Source organism: Cryptomeria japonica, chromosome 4 (genome assembly GCF_030272615.1).
Source record: "Cryptomeria japonica chromosome 4, Sugi_1.0, whole genome shotgun sequence".
Taxonomy (NCBI): domain Eukaryota; kingdom Viridiplantae; phylum Streptophyta; class Pinopsida; order Cupressales; family Cupressaceae; genus Cryptomeria; species Cryptomeria japonica.
Genome location: NC_081408.1, coordinates 154,705,330 through 154,725,468, shown reverse-complemented (window position 1 = coordinate 154,725,468; position 20,139 = coordinate 154,705,330). Strand labels below are relative to the sequence as shown.

General features: G+C 35.9%; 1 protein-coding gene across 1 annotated transcript; it reads left to right on the top strand.

The window, feature by feature from the left end:
* Positions 1-14,494: 14,494 nt before the first annotated feature.
* On the top strand, positions 14,495-15,654 carry LOC131040820 (B3 domain-containing protein Os12g0591400-like). Its single transcript, XM_059218955.1, has 3 exons — positions 14,495-14,921; positions 15,031-15,115; positions 15,350-15,654. The coding sequence occupies exons 1-3, from the start codon at positions 14,523-14,525 to the stop codon at positions 15,652-15,654; spliced, it is 789 nt and encodes a 262-aa protein (XP_059074938.1). The 5' UTR covers positions 14,495-14,522.
* Positions 15,655-20,139: the final 4,485 nt, after the last annotated feature.

The window sequence follows — 20,139 nt, the reverse complement described above, 5'->3', positions numbered from 1 at the left end:
AACTAGGGATACATTGATTGGAAAACTTTCAGCTTTTGAAATTGAGGAATTTGGTCTTGTTGCTACTATAATGACAAATTTGGCCTTTAAAGCATCAACATCATCTGCTCCATCATTTGACAAATCAGATTGGAAATCCTTTTATGCAAGAGAACTTGAAGAAACTAGGAAGGAGAATGAAGAGCTTGAAGAACTTGAAGAACTATTCGCAAGGAAAATGCCAAAAGGTCTAGTTGGAAGTAAGTATGAAGGTAAAGCACCCTTTAAATGTTTTAACTACAATAAGATTGGTCATATGGCTTCAAGATGGCTTGATAGACATGCTAGACTAAGAGAAGAAGCTAGAAGAACATACAAGCCTAATCCTAAATATCAGAGATACAGATTTAAGAAGAACAAAGACAAATCTTGTTACATTGCTGATGAAGGTGTGACTGATGATTCTGATGAGGATCCAATAGACAATGGATGATTTTTTGTTGCTATGACAGAAGATCAACCGACACCTACTGCTCAACTGGTAGAACAAGCCCTAGCAGCTAAAGTTGAAGTAAATGACGAATGGATCATTGACTCAGGATGCTCACGTCATATGACAGAAGACAAAGGTAAATTCTTGAACTTTAAAGAATACAATGGAGGTTTAGTAATATTTGGAGATGACAAAGCCTGTTCAATCAAAGGGAAGGGTATAATATCTCTTGATGGTAAGTTTAACACTGACAATGTCTACTATGTTGAAGGATTAAAGCATATTCTTTTAAGTAATGGCCAATTAGTTTAGAAAGGATTTCAGTTGCAATTTAAGAATGGAAAATACAAAATCATGAATAGAACTAGTTTGTAAATTGCAACTGGTAATCAGACTAGAGGTAATATCTTTCATTTGAATAACAATGAAAAGGCATGCTTGATTGCACATATAGATGAAAGTTGGTTATGGCATAAGAGACTCTGTCATGTAAACTTTGATTGCATTGTGAAGATCAATACTTCTAAGGCAGTTAGAGATCCACCTAAAATTGTGAAACCTCAGAATACAATTTGTAAGGAATGTAAATTTGGAAAACAAGTTAGAGATAGTTTCAAAAGCATTCCAAAAAAATCTAATAATTCTCTTGATTTGATTCACACTGATTTATGTGGTCCAACTAGAACTAAAAGCTTACAAGGTGATAGATATTTCATGCTAATTAGTGATTATTATTATATTGATTGTAATATGTTTTTATGGTAATATCTTGTAGAGCCGACCTACTAAAATTGGTCTTAGGTTATGATATAAATGTAAGATCTTATTTGTAAGATTGAATGTGGAATGCAAAAAGAATTATGTGAAGGTATATGCGAGATTAAGCAGAGGTATACACGAAGACATCATTTGAAGGTGAAGCTAGGTTTTTGTGAAAGCATATCAACATTACAATTGTACTGAATCCAACATATGAAGATGCTATTTTGTGCAGTACATTCTTATTGGATTTAACCATCCAACTGTAGTCACTGTGACTCCCATTTTATGATTGAGCAGTGAGCTCTAGGTTGTTGGCCTTTCTGCATGTGCAGACCCCATTTATGTACACTTACTATTTGCAGTAGTATCATCTGATTGTGGGTAAGGTTTCCCACCATGGTTTTTCCCCTTATAGGGTTTCCACGTACAAATATTGGTGTTATGTGTTGTGGATGACTTTGTATTTGTGTTTCATGCATTAATGTTTACTAGTATAGCAATTTACAGTTAACGTTGTCTACCGGCATACTTAACTAGTTTACCAGTATTAAGCATTAAGTTGGTTAAGTGGTTTTTGGTTTGAATTTATTAGACAATTGATTCAAACCCCCCCTTCTTAGTTGTCTCCGGAACCTAACAAGGGCGCTATCCCTTAACATAGTTGAAGACTATCAATATCACATAAACAACATCAAAACATCAAAAATAGATTTTGAACCAAGAGTTTAGCAGAAATATAAGCAACGAGGCATACCTTGAGACTCCAACAAATAGAACCCAACAACAACCAACAAACTAAGACCTAAGGGGCCATTTATGGACCTCAGTCATATCTATAATTTTATCCCAATCCTTAGAGAGGAAGTTGTAGAGTTCTTGATTAGCCTTCTTGTTAGCATCATCATCAAGAATTTTGTCATGGAGGAGGTAGAGAGTCAGTGTAGAGTGAAGCATAACACGAATGCAAATTTTTTTGATACTAACAAGATTCTTGTCCTTGGTATCCAACCTGTTATTAATCTCTCTAGTTTCATGTTCCAACTTCTGAATTATCTCCTTCATCCCCAAACATCGAGTCAGTTCCTTAGCTCACACTCATCACAATTGAGGGCCTTCAACTCTTCCTCCCTAGGGTTTTCCATGGAATTCATATCTTTTTCCTTTTGCATTCCTTGATGTTCCATCTCCTTGGGAGAGAGATCCTTGTCTTTTTTCTTATTCTTCTTATTCGCATTCCTTTTCTTTTCCTTATCTCTGCCTTCTGCAACAACCTCTTCATCATTCTAGACCCCCTAACTAGCTCATAAGCCATCCAAATAATGAATTCCACATTTTGCATAAGGCTCTCTGAGGCTCCATCTTCCAAATTATTAGTTTCCTTATCATTTCTTATGTTCAAATCATCAGGTCATAGAGCAGGACCGGGGTCCTCCATGTTGACACTATCCAAATTTTGGGTGTCAGGCTCATCTCCAATAGGTTCCTTTATAATATCGGCACCCTCACCCTCCTCAAATTCCTCAATTTCAACAGCTTTCTGGGTCTCATCCTTCTTCTCACCCACACCCTTGGAGGAAAGCCTATTAAACCTTCTTCTACCCTTAGTTTTCACCACCTAGTCTTTATGTTTCCTAGTAGATTTTCCCTTCCCCTTAGAGCAAGAGGGTTTCCTATCCTTCACAATAGAGAGTGAAGGGATGGTGGGAGGCATCAACTCAGTAATAGTAATAGAGGAAGAGAGATCAGGGATGAAGCAAAAGCTTTAGTGGAGAGTTGGAAAAATCTAGAAGGGGCCATTATGCTTGCAAATGCCACCAAAGGATGAGAGGCATCCAAAGTGAGTTGAATAGGCATTATGTTTCTAGGGGGATATAAATCCAACTAGTAGTGGTAGAGCCTAAAAATCAGACCTTGGTGGAGGGGGATAGATGGTTTGTCCTTTTTTTTTTGGTAAAGGGCCTCTTTAATTGAATTTTTCATAGAATGTAATAGATATAAAATAAAACATGATAAATCATTGTTTCTGAAGTGATTTAACAAGGGAAACTAGTATTAATATATAAAACTTAATGACAATCTTTGAGAGTGAAGTACTTCATGAACATTAAACATACCATATCCCATGGCTATTTGAGCTCCCCTCTGACAAAAATGCCTTGAAGTTTGACTAGAGCCTCCTTCCCTTTGAAGAATTTGTTAAGGCCTTTGTTCTTAGCAATATGACTCAGTTGCTTCCATCTTCTTCCTTCCAGAGATAGTCCAGTCACCTTGGCAATAGTTTCCTCATTGACCTCAAAGGAAATCCCTACAATGACCACTATGTGATTGTTCCATGAGATTGCAAATTAGATGGAAAGTTGCTTGTCATGTCCACATAGTTTTTCCATGAATTTTTCCACTCCACCTTCAATATAGTAGTTCCAAACTACCACATCCTTCTTGAAGTCATTAGGTTTATTCAACTCAGAGAAAACCCTATCACCTCCCATGATATGATCACTAGAGTTGATTACCATGAAGTAATTGTTTGCCAAAAACATAACATCCATTTCCCCTTCTGGTGCCAAAGTCCTCTAAGCACAATTCTCTAAAAACTGTAGAGAAACTCTCATCCCCAGAAAAATGCAGTATAACAAGTGCTTTGAGAAATATTCAACATATTTAGCAATCATCTCAGGCAGAATTACCAATTTCGGCCACTCTTTGCATCTCTCAAGACAACCATTAATCTTCAAAATCTAAGAGCCATTGGACAAACTTGCCCTTGTAAACCCCAAATCTGAAACATAGAGATCATTAGCAAAGGTCTTGATACCTTGGCATCTATATAATTTTGAGAGGTGTTATATACAATGTCAGCACATCCGTGAAAGAAAAAAGAAATGGTTGATATTTCGAACAGTTACATATGTGAAATGGAGAATGCCAAATGATAGGTACAAACTAAAAGTGGTGGATGGAAAAGGTAGTTATAGACACATGGCATTAATCACATGTTATGCAAAATTTAAAACATATGGAAGTCGAGAATGGGAAGAGTGAGCTCAACAGTTATAAAACAAACAAATATTGCCATGACATTTCTATTCAACAGTGATAGCTGATGCAGATTATAACATCAATAGTAGGTTTTATTTCCAAAACTTCTCGAAACAACAAAATAATATTTGTATAATTTCACTTTCTCTGCAAATCTAGAGTCATTGTAATTCATTTCATAAGAAAATATATCAGTTTCAATTGTTAATGTTACATTAGTGACTATTAGTTAGGTTTGCAAGGAAATCAATTTACATGGTAAAAACTCGCATTATATTTGTAAGAAAATATATTAGTTTCAATTATTAATGTTACATTACCTTAACCCTGACCATAACATTAACCTTAACCCTAACGCTAACCATAGCCATAATACTCCTGATTAAATAAAGTGTTTCATTATCATTAAATAAACTTTAGCAATCTTATATTTTAGTATTTGCTTTGATCTTTCAACACACATATTATAAAAATAGTTTAAATACATATATATAATGTCATATATCTCTATGTAATAATTTAATAATATTATAATATAATTTATTTTAATAAAAAGATACTATATAATTATATATTGATTTATCTTATGTTTCCCATGTTGGGTCGCATAATTGCCACTAGCATATATACCTTAAATTTAATATTATTCTACATAAAATGCGTTGAGAGATATCCTTCTCGAGGCACCTATTTTTAATGAAATTGCACCCTATAGTCAAATAGACACCTTGAGAAGGATATATCTTGATTTATTTTATATAGATTAAATTAAAATTTAAGTTATATATGCTTGTAAACCAGAACCAATGAAAAAAAGAAATATTAAATATTAAAATAATTTTTAAATATAATATCATTATTTTAATCTACCTACTTCTTCTCTCTCCATTCACATTATATGAAAATAATTCTATTTTGAATTGATTTAATAAATAAAAATAATCTATATGAGTGCATAGACTACGCCATTTAATGGATAAATATGAGTTGGTCACACAGGTCACTTCATTTTCCAAACTCAAACATTGACATGGGAATACAAAGATACAAGGAAGTGGTGGATATGTGACGACAAGTTTAGAATTTTTAAGCACTGAAATTGACGGGTCTAACTATTTTATCAATGGCTTTTTTGGTTTTGTTGTCAAAATTATGATGTTAATAAACAAATATGGATTAAAAGGATAAATGAAAAATTATATATATTATAGTTGTAGGTTATTTTTGTTTTATGTTGAGTAATATTTGTATATGTTAAAATGACTTAATATTTAATTTATTTAGTTACAAATTCAAATTGAATAATGCTTTACTTTTTTTATATTTTTGAAGGAGTATACTTTTTATGTAGTTAGGTGTGCTTATCATTTAGATGTAGGTAGAAGATAATGATGACATTCTCTTGAATTTTGTATTGGCACATCTTTGCACCTTCTAAAATTGCAACCACTAATAATTATTTTATAAAGTGGTTAGAGTAATAGTATGTATACCTATTAAATGATTAAATTAATTAAACAAACAATTTATTTAAATGATGGTTGAAATTATTAAAATAAAAGTAAATAGATGTAGTATAAAAGTTGGAATTTATATTTACATTTTTGAGGATTATTTTCATTTTATAGATGATTTATTTTATTATTTACTATTATTTTTAAATCATAATATTTTTGCCATTGCAATGCTCTTAATATTTAGTCAATTTAGAGTTATTTTTTGATGAATACGCATATCCATTAAATAAGTAAAAGATTACACTATTCACAAAAAAAAAAGTGGGAGGAAAAAGTCACTCCCCGAGAGACACAAGCATACTTGAAAATAGCCATAAAATGTAGGCCTAGCCTAGAAGTAGCTAAAGGAGTAGTGACGGGTGGAGGAGGTGGATCCATATCATATTTTCTACCCCATACATCAGTGGGGTTAGGGGGGTCACGAGAAGACCACCTATGCTTTGCAACCTCATCTTTCTTATCTTTATCTTCTCTTGTCAGAGAAATTGTTAGAGAAAACCAGGGAAACCCTTTAGAGGAATTGGAGCAACTAGAACTACCAGGAGGCAAAGAAGCACCACCACCTACAAACTACCTAAAGGTAGAGCCCCCCGGGGTGGAGAGGTGGAGCATGGTATGAAAATTCTTTGTCTCTAGAGGAGTGTTGGAGTACTATAAGAATTGAGAAGGGGGGTGAATCACTGATTATGATCAATTTTTTAAAAAATAGCCTCTCTTTAAAGATTGACTTATTAGAAGTAGTAAAGTGCACTCATAATTGATAGTAAAAGTAAGTACAACACACATAAAGAAAATGACATAGACTGTGTCCTGAGTGGAACACAGGGGCTTCACTTAGTGACCCTGGGTTATAGCATGTGCATTCATGGCATACTAAAGAATCCCCCTATTTTCATAAAATATTGCACTAAAATCCTTTTTTTTCACCCTCTCCCAATACACAGTTCGAATTAAAAGACACCCTATTTTCACAAAATATTGTATTTTTTCATAACTAAAATGAAAAGCTCCCCTATTTTCACCAATAGGTAATATATTGCACACTCATTTTTGGGATGTTAAACCCCCCTCCAATATGAATACACCTAATATAATATTGCCTAGCCAATGAAGCCCCTATGGAGTGGAAACCCTCAAGGAGAATAAGACCACTCGAAAAATGCCTCACTCGCTTAATAATAAGCTTTTACAAATGCCTCATTGGCTATTTCATGTGTCTCAATAATGATGATGTCACACTTCAATAGACTTTTTCAAATGTCTCATTGGATTATGAATGCCTCACTGGCTTAACAATATTTCTCAACAAATTGATTGAAATTACATACAGAGTTTTGCCTTTGTTTCACTTCTTCTACATTTTCTAGTCTCATAACATTGAGACTTAGAAACAATAGTTCTTTCAAGTCACATGTAATACATTAATGTGTATGAAAAATATACATAGTTTTCTCATATAGAGAGCTTAAATACTCACATATACAATCAGAATGTGCATATGTAAAGTACAACAAAATATATTGCAATGAATCTTATTGTAGAAGCTTTTGCATATCATTACTCACAAAATCTTTACAATTTGATCATAATATAACAGTGGTATTATAAGCCTTCACAAAATCACAAAGAGAATCTCAAGGGATTTCTTCTTTCAACTACATTTCACATAATAAGAATTAGCTTATGAAAATCTCCCCAGTATAAAAAATAATCTCTTTTGTTTGAAGAAAAGATTATAGTTATTCAAAACATAACTGTCATCTTTTACCAAATCTGAAAAAGTAATTCGATCACTGAAAAAATAACAGATCATATAATTGCCCATGTAGATAAACTAATAATTAAAAAAAAAACATGTAGTATGTTGTGGCAAACCCTTGGTTAGGGTTTAGATCAAATCAAGATAAACAGACCCAAGAAGACATTGAAAACAATATTGAAACTAAGCATTTCACAGACCCTTAACTAGGGTTCTGAGCAAGAATACATTTCCAACCATATAATCCATACCCATAACTTTGACTAGGATTTAAAAAAATAAAAATAAAGAACATGAAACTTTTATGAAAAAGATAGCTAGAACATCAACCCTTTTCATCCTTTACAACTCTTTTTGAAACCCTTAAAAATTTCAAAATAAAATCCCTTTAACTTCCCAAAAAAAATCCACAAACACATAATAATCTTTGTACAAACAAAGACATACTACTCTTAATAGCAGTTAACAAACAAAACAAATTGTGGAAAGATAGCAAGACCAAAAAGAGGGGGATTTTATACACCTGAAAATATTTTCTTCTCTTTTGGTTATCCTATCCTTGGCTTCTAGTAACCACCTCAGTCTCATCTTCATCTCCACTTCACCTTGTTCGAGCTCAAATTCACCTTATCTAGGCTCAACTTCACCTTATTCAAGACCACTATAAAAATGAAATGCTTTCACAATCAGAAAAAATGTTGTGCCCTAGCTCTAGGGTTCGAAGACCAATGACAACTCAAAGTGCAAATGAAATGCAAAAGAAAAAATGAAGTGTTTTTCAAGAGCTCCTCAACCAACTACCACATAACACAAGGTATTTTGATGGGAGTGTATAAAATACTTTACTTACAATAAATACCTTGTTGGTGGGGACCAAAAGATTTCATATTCCCTAGTCATTTAAACTGACTTCAAACCTTTGCCTTTTTTAATCACTAAGTGGCTTGATGACTAATAATATATCTCATGTATAACTATGCCAATGGTCAAACGTTCATGAAAATACCTTTTTGACAGTAATGCCGAAAATACCTTAGGGGTAACAAAATCCCCCTCTGGCATTGGTGTCAAATCTAAGAAGTTTTACCAAAATCATTACAATATACTTGAATGTCACTTCTAAAACTAAATACACAATCCTTGTGTGAAGTCCCATATCATTGCACAAATCAGAGATTCATCAGAACACTGAAACATAGATATGCTTTCCTAGCAGATGGCATGACACAAGAATAATATTAGAGATGAATATCATCACAAGATAGTACTATAATATAACCATAAAATACTATCAACAACACAATCAACTACAAGATATGACCAAAACAATCATTAGAAATGTATATCATCACAAGATAGCACTATAATATAACCATGAAATTTTATAAACAACACAATTAACTATAAGATATGACCAAAATAGTCACTCACTGTGAAACCAATCATGTACAAAAACTAACCAATCACTAATAAGCATCACTAAATCTAAACAAGAAATTTGAACCGAACTGAAACCTGAACCGAACTGTGAGCAAAAATCACTAAAAATCATTGAGAATTGCCAAATCTCCCCCTTTTGATAGCAGTTAAAAAGGAGATAAGATGAAACCAATCAAGGTCTAAAGGAAAACACATGATGCATACAGATATGATATAAGAATGCATCATACATTTACTTGAGAGCACTATTAATGCCACAAATTGCCATGTGGGTAAAAGATGTGAAAGAAATGCTTCCCCTTTCTCCATGAATGGGAGTAAATTACTAAATAGAACTAAGAGGGAACACACCAAGCTTGTCCCTCAAATATTCAAAAATTTATTTTCATAAGGCCTTAGTAAAGATATCAACTACTTGATTATTGGAAGACATATAATCTAACACCACATCATTATTCAAGGCCTTTTCATGAAGAAAATAATAAATGATATCAGTGTGCTTAGTTCAGAAGTGTTGAATCTGGTTCTTAGAGATATTGATAGCACTCATGTTATCATAGAGTATATGCACTGGTTTAGGAACATTAATGTTAATGTCTTGCAAGGTTTGAAGCATCCATAACACCTATATGCAGCAAGTAGCAGCTACAACATATTATGATTTAGTAGTGGATAAGGATGCATAATTTTGCTTCTTACTGTGCCAAGCCATCAGTATTTCTCCCAAGAAAAAGGTACCACCTGTAGTTCTTTTCCTGTCATCTAGGTATCCTACCCAATCTACGTTATTATATGTAGTCAAAGTAAAGTCATTGTGTCTTGGATACCATACGCCAAAATCAAGTGTACCAGAAATGTTTTTCATAATTCTTTTTACCACATTCAAATGAGATGTTTTAGGTGTTGATTGAAATCTTGAAACCAAACAGATTGAGTGCATAATGTTAGGTCATGTAGCAGTCAAATATAATAGACTGTCATTCATGTATTTGTACATTGTGCGATCAACATCTAGCTGATCAACTTTTTGTTGAAGTTTGCAACTTATTTCCATAGGTGTACCAATAGGTTTACACCCAATCATTTGAATTTTTTCTAGCATTTCCTTGCCATACTCAGATTGAGATATAAACATCTCTTTTTCTAATTGACTGACTTGTAAGACGAGAAAAAATGAAAGTTCACCGAACATTGACATTTCAAATTTAGATTTCATAATTTTTGGAAAATTTGAGAAAAATTCAATATCATCACTGCCAAATATGATATCAGGGTACTCCCACATTAATGGTTCCCACTTTTGCCAACGAAGGAAATTGGCGAAAGCGAGGAGTTTATTTTTTGCCGAGTTTTAGCAAAACAACATGGTTCACTCGAACTACCCCTCCCAGTTTGAGCGAACCAGCTTACAGTCGTGGGTTCGCTCAAACTATCGGTAAATTTTTGGTTCAAGCAAACCCCCAAAATATTAATATTTAAAGGGGTTCAAGCGACCCCCCCCCCCCCCCCTTCACTCGAACCCTATTTCAATTAGGTTTTTTTAAAACTTTTATAAATAGTGATCATGACAGTTAAAGTGTCATTATCAAATTTGTCTTCTTCTGTCCAGTGGGGGTTAGATTGAACCAGTCATCAACATCATGTCACTGGGCTTTGTTTGCAGCACCTAGTGTCTCTCATATTTCAGTTTTCAACCTTCATTATTTTAGGTGCACAAAATAACCCTTTTTTTGGTTTAATAATGTATTTTTTTAGTTTAATAATGTATTTTTTTCATTAAATTAATAAATAATTTGTTTGTTAATTTATTTTTTTAATTAAATAATTGTATAGTTATTGTTTTTCATCATTTTAGAAAAATGTTTGATAATTTATTGTTTTTCATTATTTTAGAAAAATGTTGGTAATTTAATGTTTTGATTCAAATGTGTCAATTTGTTGTTCAAATTACATAACTGTATATATGTATTTTTTTTTCAACATTTAAAAAAATTGTCACTAATACATTTGGCCTAAAATTCCAATGGAGGTTTCCGACGGAGAAGGTATATTGTGATCAAATTTGATTTTTTTTTTTTAAATTCTCGATTTCATCGGAATTCTGACAATAATGCAACATTTGGTTTGGATGGAGAAGGAATTGGCAATGACATTTGGGTTTTTTTAGAAAAAGTGCCTGTGTTCATCGAAATTCCAACGATCGCATGCATTACTTCAAAAAAAAAAAGAAAAGACCAAGTCATTTCATAAATCCTGCCTCTTCATCCCGTCGACCTCTACCATTACAAAATCCCACCTGTACCATTATAAAATCCTGCCTCTACCATTACAAAATCCCGCCTCTACAGGCAATCGGCCATGGAATTAAGTGGTGCTGCAGGAGTAGCTATACCAGGATACCAGGTGATGGGAAACTTTCCAGCTTCATGGTAGGAATTTTGTTATGTTCTTTTGTTTGCCGTCTGTTTAAGGGCATTTTCAAGTCTGGGCATTATTTAATGTAATAAGGGAATGTTTTGGGCCCATTTGTAAGTCGTTTGACATTTTGTTAGGGGTGTATTGGTTTAGGATTTAAACAACAGTTAAAAGCCTTTGCTAGACTAAATCCTTGTTTATAAGTGTATAATGTTTAAACCAACATTAGAAAATTGTTTATTAGTCTGGTGTTTGAAGAACAGTTAAGTAGCTATTTATTTTTTGCTTCTTATTCCCTCCAAATCAATTGGGGACATGGGTTGGAGGAATTGAAGAGTTGAGTAAATATGCCTCCTGCTCGTGTGTCTACCATGTGAAGTGACCTGAACATGGTGGAGTGCGGGCAAGAAGAATGTACATTATCATTATCATGGTCATTTGCAGGAATGGGCCATGGGTACAAGAAGCATGCACGTGTACCTAGGGTAACATCTTTATGTGCTTGTTGTGAGAGTGCGTATGAACAGGAGTTGTGTGGGAATGAGTTTGGGATTGGAGATTAAAGTTTGATAGATTGCAGAGTTGTTGTGTTAGTTTGAATTTTTTTCTCAACAACACCATGTCATCCTAGTAGCTTCCCCTATTCATTTTCCCTCACATCTCATTGTGTGTTTCAATCCTCTTGAAGCCTCCCCATCAAGTGGTTCCTCCCATGCCGATTCCAGCGAAAGAATCTGGATCCATTATGTGCTCAAGAAGTCACAGGTGGGGGTCTAGTAAGTTGAGAAGTTATTGTTGGGCCATCCCCCAATGAACACGAAGGAGGGAGGTGGATGTTGGGACTGATTAAAATTGAGTCAATTTTATAGGCCCATTTCAAATTTTTTGCTCTGCATACCTAAATGAAGTCAGTTTGAATGGCTTAGTTTGCGAGAGGGCAGAGTAGAGCCGGTTGATTTTCAGAGGGTAAGGCTCGGGATTCATGTCCCACACCTTTCATTTGGCCTATTCAGTGATGTGCAACTTTCAGAATTCAATTTGGATACGTTTACGAGGTACCCATTTTGAGGGGTGAGCTGGAAGTGCATTTTAGGCACAAATGCAGATTTTATCGAGTAGCCTTCTTTGAGCGATTACATCTTTTTCCCTGTTGATCATCATGAAAAAATTCAAAGTGGATTCAGTTCTATGCATAAATGTGAGTCAGCTCACAAATTTTCAAGTCTTAACGAATCCATTTGCTCAGTTTTTGAAGCCGATTCCGTTTGCAGTTTGTGTGTTTTGGCAAGTCCCTGTTTTGACAGCTAGTCGGAGCCCTGTTTCGCATAAGTGTAAAAGTTGCCTCAGTAAGCGTCATGCCATAATGTTTGTTCCGGGCTGATGTTGGTATAAATGATAAGCTACATTTCAAATTTCAAGGCTCTACCAATCCGCTTGATCGGTTTTCAAAAGAGCTCATTTTGCCATCATTTTCAGTTATCTGCACTTCCAATGTTAGATCAATTAATGTAGCCATTTTGGTGAGTGTGCTATTTGCATCCTGTCAGTCGGGTGATTGAACTAAGAATCCAAAGTTTTAGTATGTACTTAAAGGTACCTGTGTTCCACATTTGAAGGCCTACGGAGGTCGTTTGATATTTTTGAGAAAGGCGTCATGTGTTGCCAAGACATTGACTTCATCAGGTCCACAGTGTCGACAAAGCCAGTTGGGCATCTTCGGGAATTAATATCTCTTCGCTCGGGACTCATCTTGAGAAACTTCCTTGTATGTCAAAGTACATGCCTGTCAGATGGCGAGCTCCAGAAAAGTGTTTTGACAGGTTTGAAAATTACGTCATCGCGATTAAATGCGAAAATTGTGGTGTAATTGCCTGAAGGATGTAAAATGCAATTTTATGATCCGAAAATGGTTCCGATCATTTACAAAGGTATGTTTGAGGTCCATGAAGCACTCCAGGGGTCAGTTGAATGAAAACGAAATTTTTTTTAGTCGGACCCACTTTGGGGCCCGACCCGACTCGACTACAATTCGCCGGTTGGACAGTGAGAGAGCCAAGAAAGTTCAAAACCAAGTGCAAATTGATATGTATGTCATGAAATGTAGTTGAGAGGATACCCTTGGGAAGGCCTTGGCTAATGATCAGTGTTAATAATGACACAGATTTTCACTTCCGCAAAGTTAAATTTGATCTAGGAGATTGTCCAATTGATTGTTCAAGACCATGCGAAAGAGCTTGCCCTGCTGGTGCAAGTAAATTTGAAAGCTCAATTCATTACAATGATATGCCTCTTAATGCTAGCTCTATTTCCAAGTTTCCAGTTTTTCCCAAGGCAGAGTATTAGTTGGGTCTTGCTACAACAGTACAACTTCGCTTTCAGATGGAATCCCCATCGCAGTCGAACACCAAACATGAGTTTTCCTTGCCAACTAGGTCTTTGGGTACTCTTAGTTCTAGGAGTAGGTTTCCATGAATAGGATAAAGATGAAAACTTTTTCTAGTCTTAAATACGTCCTCATCAGTGTATAGTAGTCTTGTTTACTGTATGTGAGTGATGGACGATGATCTCAAGGGATCATCATCAATCAAGGATGGTGATCATGAACATCAAGAATCTCCTAGTGATCAAAAACCTCTCTCAGTTGTTCCCATGTCCTCACCTCACCACAATAATCCTTTCTATGCCTCTAAGCTGCCCATATTCACAGACGCCTCATGTGCCAAAAAGGGTAGATACGAGTCTCCATGGAGAGTGGTTACAAATCCTACACAGGCAACGGTCTTTCCACCATCTTTGTCACCTTCACATTTCACTTTGCAATAGAACAATCCTTTATCATCTCCTCCAAACGCTATGGCTTGTAACGTCTCCCATGCCGTGGGTTGCAAAAGGTAAGAGGCGTTTGGTGATGGAGCATGGTGGGAGAAGGCGGTGCCAATGACCTCCCTGCAGTGTGGTTGTGATGCGAGTTGCGTGGCTTTTGGGAGCTACGTTAAGACAAGACAGATTCATGTAAACACAAAACCTCCCCCTCACGTGGTCTTAGCAGCAAAAAAAAAATGCCAGCTTTTAAGTTTTTAGATTGGAATATGTGATACCCCCTGCATTTGTATCTGCCATGGAGAATGAAGAAACAGGGGACCTTTTGCTACCTTGCACATTCTGCACCAAGAATTGCTTTGCAATTCATGGCAAACGCAAAGAAAGGCTTGATGGGGTTTCCTATTTCTTCAAAGTCATGCTCGGAGATTTTGCACAAAAACTGCGCATTCCTCCTGCAATTTACCCAGAATTCAGAAATGAGATTGGTATTGGCACAAATGTGGTGCTGCAAGGTCCAAGCAGCCAGAGGTGGGATGTAAAACTCTGTGGTACAGATACTCAAATGGAATTTGCACAAGGTTGGGAGAAATTTGTGCATCATCACAGAATAGAGTTTGGAGATTTTCTGGTGTTTAAATATATCTACAAGTCATGTTTCAAAGTGAGGATTTTTGGGAGGAGTGGGTGTGAGAAATAGACTACTTTTTTTAAATCCTCAGAACACCTACCATCATTGTGAATGTCCTGCTACTACTAATGCTAGTTCTGCTGTTGAGATTTCTGATCAACCCATGAACAATCAGATGTCGATTGTTATGGTTTCTGACAAAGAAAGGAATAATCGAGCACAAGCAATCTCTGAAATGGAAGGGAAAAAACGTCGAGGCCGTCCTCCCAAGAGATAGCAGATATTGACTGAGAAAAGAAATTATCGAAAACCTTGTTATATTTCTTGCAGGCGTCCTGTTACTGAAGCAGAAAGGAAGCAGGTCCTTGAAGCTGCCGTTTCTTTCACATTAATAAGACCCTTTTATTTAGTAATTATGACGCAGTCTTATGTCTACAGCGGATTTTGGCTTAAAGTTTCAAAATCATGTGCTGATAGTCTACAATTACCATAAGAGAGAACCCAACTGACTCTTGTGGATCCTAACAATAAGGAATGGCATGTACAATACCTGGGACATCTGGAGAGAGCTGCCCTGAGTGGGGGTTGGGGACATTTTTTACGTGGGAATAATCTAGAGGAAGGAGATGCCTGCATCTTTGAGCAGATAGACAATAACAAAAAGAAAGTTAAGCTCAAAGTCCATATTTTTAGGGTTGTCAAAGAGTGTACTCCTTACAAGAGAGTGAACGGAAGACAACTGAACGATAAGCTTGGCTCTGATAAGAATATGAAAGCACTCAGGGAAAGCAAAAAATGAAGTCCCAGGCTTAATCGCTTTGTCCCACATGCGCTGGGAGAAGGACGTTTTTAGTGTTTATATACAAAAACGCATGGTATTATAATGTCTAAGCCTTAAAGGCTTTTGACACAAGATGTCCATGGGCGCTCAAGGCGGGCCCACACGCGTGAGCACGCTTCCCGAGGCGAAGGAAGAATTGATTAGACAAAAACCAAGTGGACCTCACGCAGGCACGTTTCCCAAGGCGAAGAGGTGAAATTTTGCAGACGAAGGCTAGGTTAATGAGCGAGCATGTTCGAGAGAGATCGACGGCTCGCGCTATTTCGCGAAGGAAGATGCACGAAGTTTAAACCCCGCGAAATAGCGAGAGTGAACGAGAGCCGTCCACGTGGCACGTAGGTGGCGGGTACAATCAGCGGTCCAGCAGGCGGGTCCCAGTGAGGTGGCACACGGTTGGCGCACAGGTGGTGATGACGTGGCGGCCAAGTGGCAGTGACGAAGCAAATGACGTGGCGATGATGAGGTGTCATCCCAGGTGGCGTCCGGTCAACCCCATCGACCAATCAGATCCCGCCACGTGGCAAGGCGTCAGAGCACAAATGGAGGCAAAAATTTAAATTTAAAATTTATTTATTATATAGTTTATACTATATTAATAAATGAAAAATTTAAATGTTTGAGCATATTGGGGAATTAATTCGCCCAGGACTCAATTTTTGGCCAAGGTATAAAGTGTTATATATTTTCGGAAAGCTCTCAGAGTGAGGAATCCGATTATGTAGTTAATTTGGACAAATGTGGGATATTTTAGAAGCAGTTTCCACGGGAACAAAATTCAGTTAGAGAGGAGAGACACTTGGCAGTTTTCAGTTGTGGATTTGTTTTTCTTCCTTCCTCTTTTATTCCCCATTCTTCTCAGTTGTAAGGGTGAAAGAGTAAGTTAGGATATGTTAGGGGTTTGGAAGGTAGGAAAGTGAATGGGGGGAGATAAAAGGATGTGAAGGATGGAATGGGGTTAGGTAGGTGAAGTAAAAGTAAGTGTGTATGAGGTTAAGGTTTAGGATAGGATGTAGGAAAGTGGAGGAGGTTAAGATAGGGGATATTAAAGGTAGATGGAAGGTAATAATGATAGGAAGTGAGGTAAAGGTTATGAGGTGTGGGTTAGAAAATAGGGTGTAGGAAATGGAAGGAAGGGTCATATCACTTTGAGAGTTTTCACCAAGATGAGTAGCCCGAGTATGGACCTCAAATCTTACAAGCCATGAGGATCCACTTGTAGTAGAGGAGCATATACTTGCATCTTGGGAGCTTATTAGGAGTTCGCCTTGAATTTGGGAAATACACATAGAGGAGATAGAATATTGATCAATACACATTACCTAGCCTCATCATGCATAAATACAAGAGGTATAGACTATAGAAAGCACATATCATGAGCCAAAGGCTCATATTTGAGAGTTGCTTCATCTCCAATCCTCTACATTTTTAAGATCCACAAATGGGGTTGAGGATAAGTCTTGGTTACTTAGCTTGGACTTATGCTTTGGGTTGAATCTATATGTGAGCAACTTAAAAGCATAATTTTCAATGCAATTTTTGAGAGGGCTTGATTCCACCTTGTGGTACTGGGAGGATAAAATGCACCAACTCACATTGGAAACCCTCTCCAAATACCATTTTGGAGTGCTTCAAAGTGTGTTTTATTTCAAAATATTTTTGACAGAGATGCATAGATGAGTTTCACAATTTACATAATAAGGTTTCATAGTGGTTTAACATGAGAGTTAGTATTTGGAGTTCTTGTAGTTTGTTGATTACATTCAAGACAAGTTACTTGTCAATTATTTCATTAGGGGTGGAAAGCCCAAAATTTCAGTTTTCCTACACATGGCCAATCCAAATGACTTTAGGGTTGCTATGGAAAAGTCTCTTATGGAAAAGGAGGTACATGGGAGGACACAAGAGGCATGAGAGAAGTTTGTAACCTTGATGAAGGGACTAAAGTGTCCATAGGCCTCCCCATCCTTCAAAGGATAGTTTAGACTTACTATATGATTTACAAAGAAAAACCCAGTAGTATCAATATTAGGGACAAAGGTCTAGAGCATAGTAGGGGCCAAAGGGTAGTCACATTTGACCATCATCAACACAAGGATATTTTAGGTATGAGAGACTATAGGGCTATCAAGCTAGGCCTTCTATGACTCAACAACCTTTTAGGGGAGAATCTAGTGTTTTTAGTAATTAGGATCTTCTAATTATGGTGGGGCCTAGCCAACATAGGGTTATATGAGAGGCACATGTTATGTATATGTTAGTATCAGATAGAGAGTGCCCACAAGGTTTTAGAGTAGGTGGAAACTATCCTAGGATGTCAAAGTAGATAGTTGATATGTTGGTCTTTACCCTCCCAACCGCTTAACATATACCACCATGGGTCTTTACCCTCCCAGACACACAAAGGTCAAAGGAAGATTCACTACTGAAACACTCACTTTTTTTGACAGTATCAAGCACTTAGGATAGTCACTCCTTTTGTGGCCATTCTTCTTCACACAACACTCTCTAACATTAATTATGATGATAGTGTACCTCCTTAAACCTTCCACCAACACCTAACTCAATATCAAACTATTTCCCAATCTCACTAATGGATTAATTAACTCAACTCATTGTGAAATTGTGATGGTCAATGCAAGGTTTAGGATAGTAGTAGTTAGGATCTTCTAATTATTGTGGGGCCTAGCCAACATAGGGTTATATGAGATAGGGGTAAGTTCAATAGTGTTTTCTCCTTCAATTCTTGATGAATGCTTCATTGCCTGTTCACTTGGAATTGAATTGATTTTATAATTAAGAGATCACTTGAATTGTAGGTAAACCCCTTCAAATGATAGGGTAGGCTTCCTTTTATACCTAATATATGTCTTGAAATCATTTTATCCTGATGGCTTTAAATTAAAGTACTTTCTCTTCTATCTAGTATTGGTGGAGAAGAGGTTGCATTGCATTGTCCTAGGATACATATTTCTGCAGATACAACATAAGTTAAATGTATCCTAGGTCGATGCAAAGCAACCTCTGCTCCAGAGATCACCAGAAAATAGAGAAAGAACTTTAATTTAATGCCATCAGGATAAAAGTCTTTAATCAAGACAGATAAATGGTATGCAACTGTATCTGTTTGGAATGCATTACCCAAACACCGTAATCCATCAGTTGCCTTTGAAAAGAATGTGTTATGATGAAATATTTAGGCATAAAATAGACACTCCATACTACTGCTGCACAATATTTTTGTCGATGATATTTTTAAAATAGTAAAGGAAGGTGTATGGAACAGCCTAATTATTATCATTATAAACAATGAATATTTTAAGATCCTTTTATGCTATGTAATTTGAGAATATTTTATGAAAGGTCCCTAAATGAATACACTTTAAACTGATTTTAGCAATGACTATCGGATGTAGACAAAATGAATGCTTTTTGGATTAGGATGGTACACAAAATCTACTATCAAAAGGTTGCTTTGGAAATTATATGATTCAAAACTAAGGAAATGCAATTATTTACAAGTTTTAACCTTCTTAGATGCAAACTCCCTCATTTAGCCTCTCACAAACCCTTAAAAGTAGGGATTCTCATATACCCTTCTTCCAAATACTATACCATCCAAATGAGATGGATTCACCTTTCATTTGAAATGTCTAAACACTGTCAATCATAAAATGTGCCCCTCCTTAAGGTAGATTTGCTACTGCTGCTCCTTATCAAGCAATTTCTCCAATTTGACATTCGCCATAATGGACCTTAAGACGGGCTGGCTATAACAACACACACTAAGCTTTGACTGCTTAGGTATGATATGCGCCCATTCCTTCCCTTGACGTCCTTTTCCATCCATTTCTGTCAAAACACAATCACCGTTATCATTTGAATTCAAATAGTTTTCCCACGTTTGATTGCATAAAACAAAGTAAATGGCATAGGAAACTCTTGAATGAATGTTCTTAACACCATCACTAATAATTTTCTTCCACAGTTACCACCTCCTCTTCCTTATTTTAGAGAGTTCCATATCCTTAAAATGTATAGAAAATATAAAGCATATAATATATGCATACACTCTAAGCCACACTAGGAATAACTAATACCAATTATTATGAGATCCTCCCTCATATAAGCCTTATAATGTAGGAGACATGATTATCCAAACTATAGGTAACTATCTCATTACAGTTGAACGCTTAAAGTAATCTCTTACCCATGAGTTGTGCTCCTCTTAAAGGATCCCTTTCCTTCTGTAATTGATGCATGATTATTATGGTGATCATAAAACTATAGACCACCCAAATAATTAAAAAAAAAATCACCAAAATACCATCCCATAAAAATTTACTAGTAATAAGACACAATAGTAAAAACCACCACATTATATAAATTTAACAATATGTTCCCATTCACACTATAAATGTAGAGAGATGTTTTATTACAATAGAT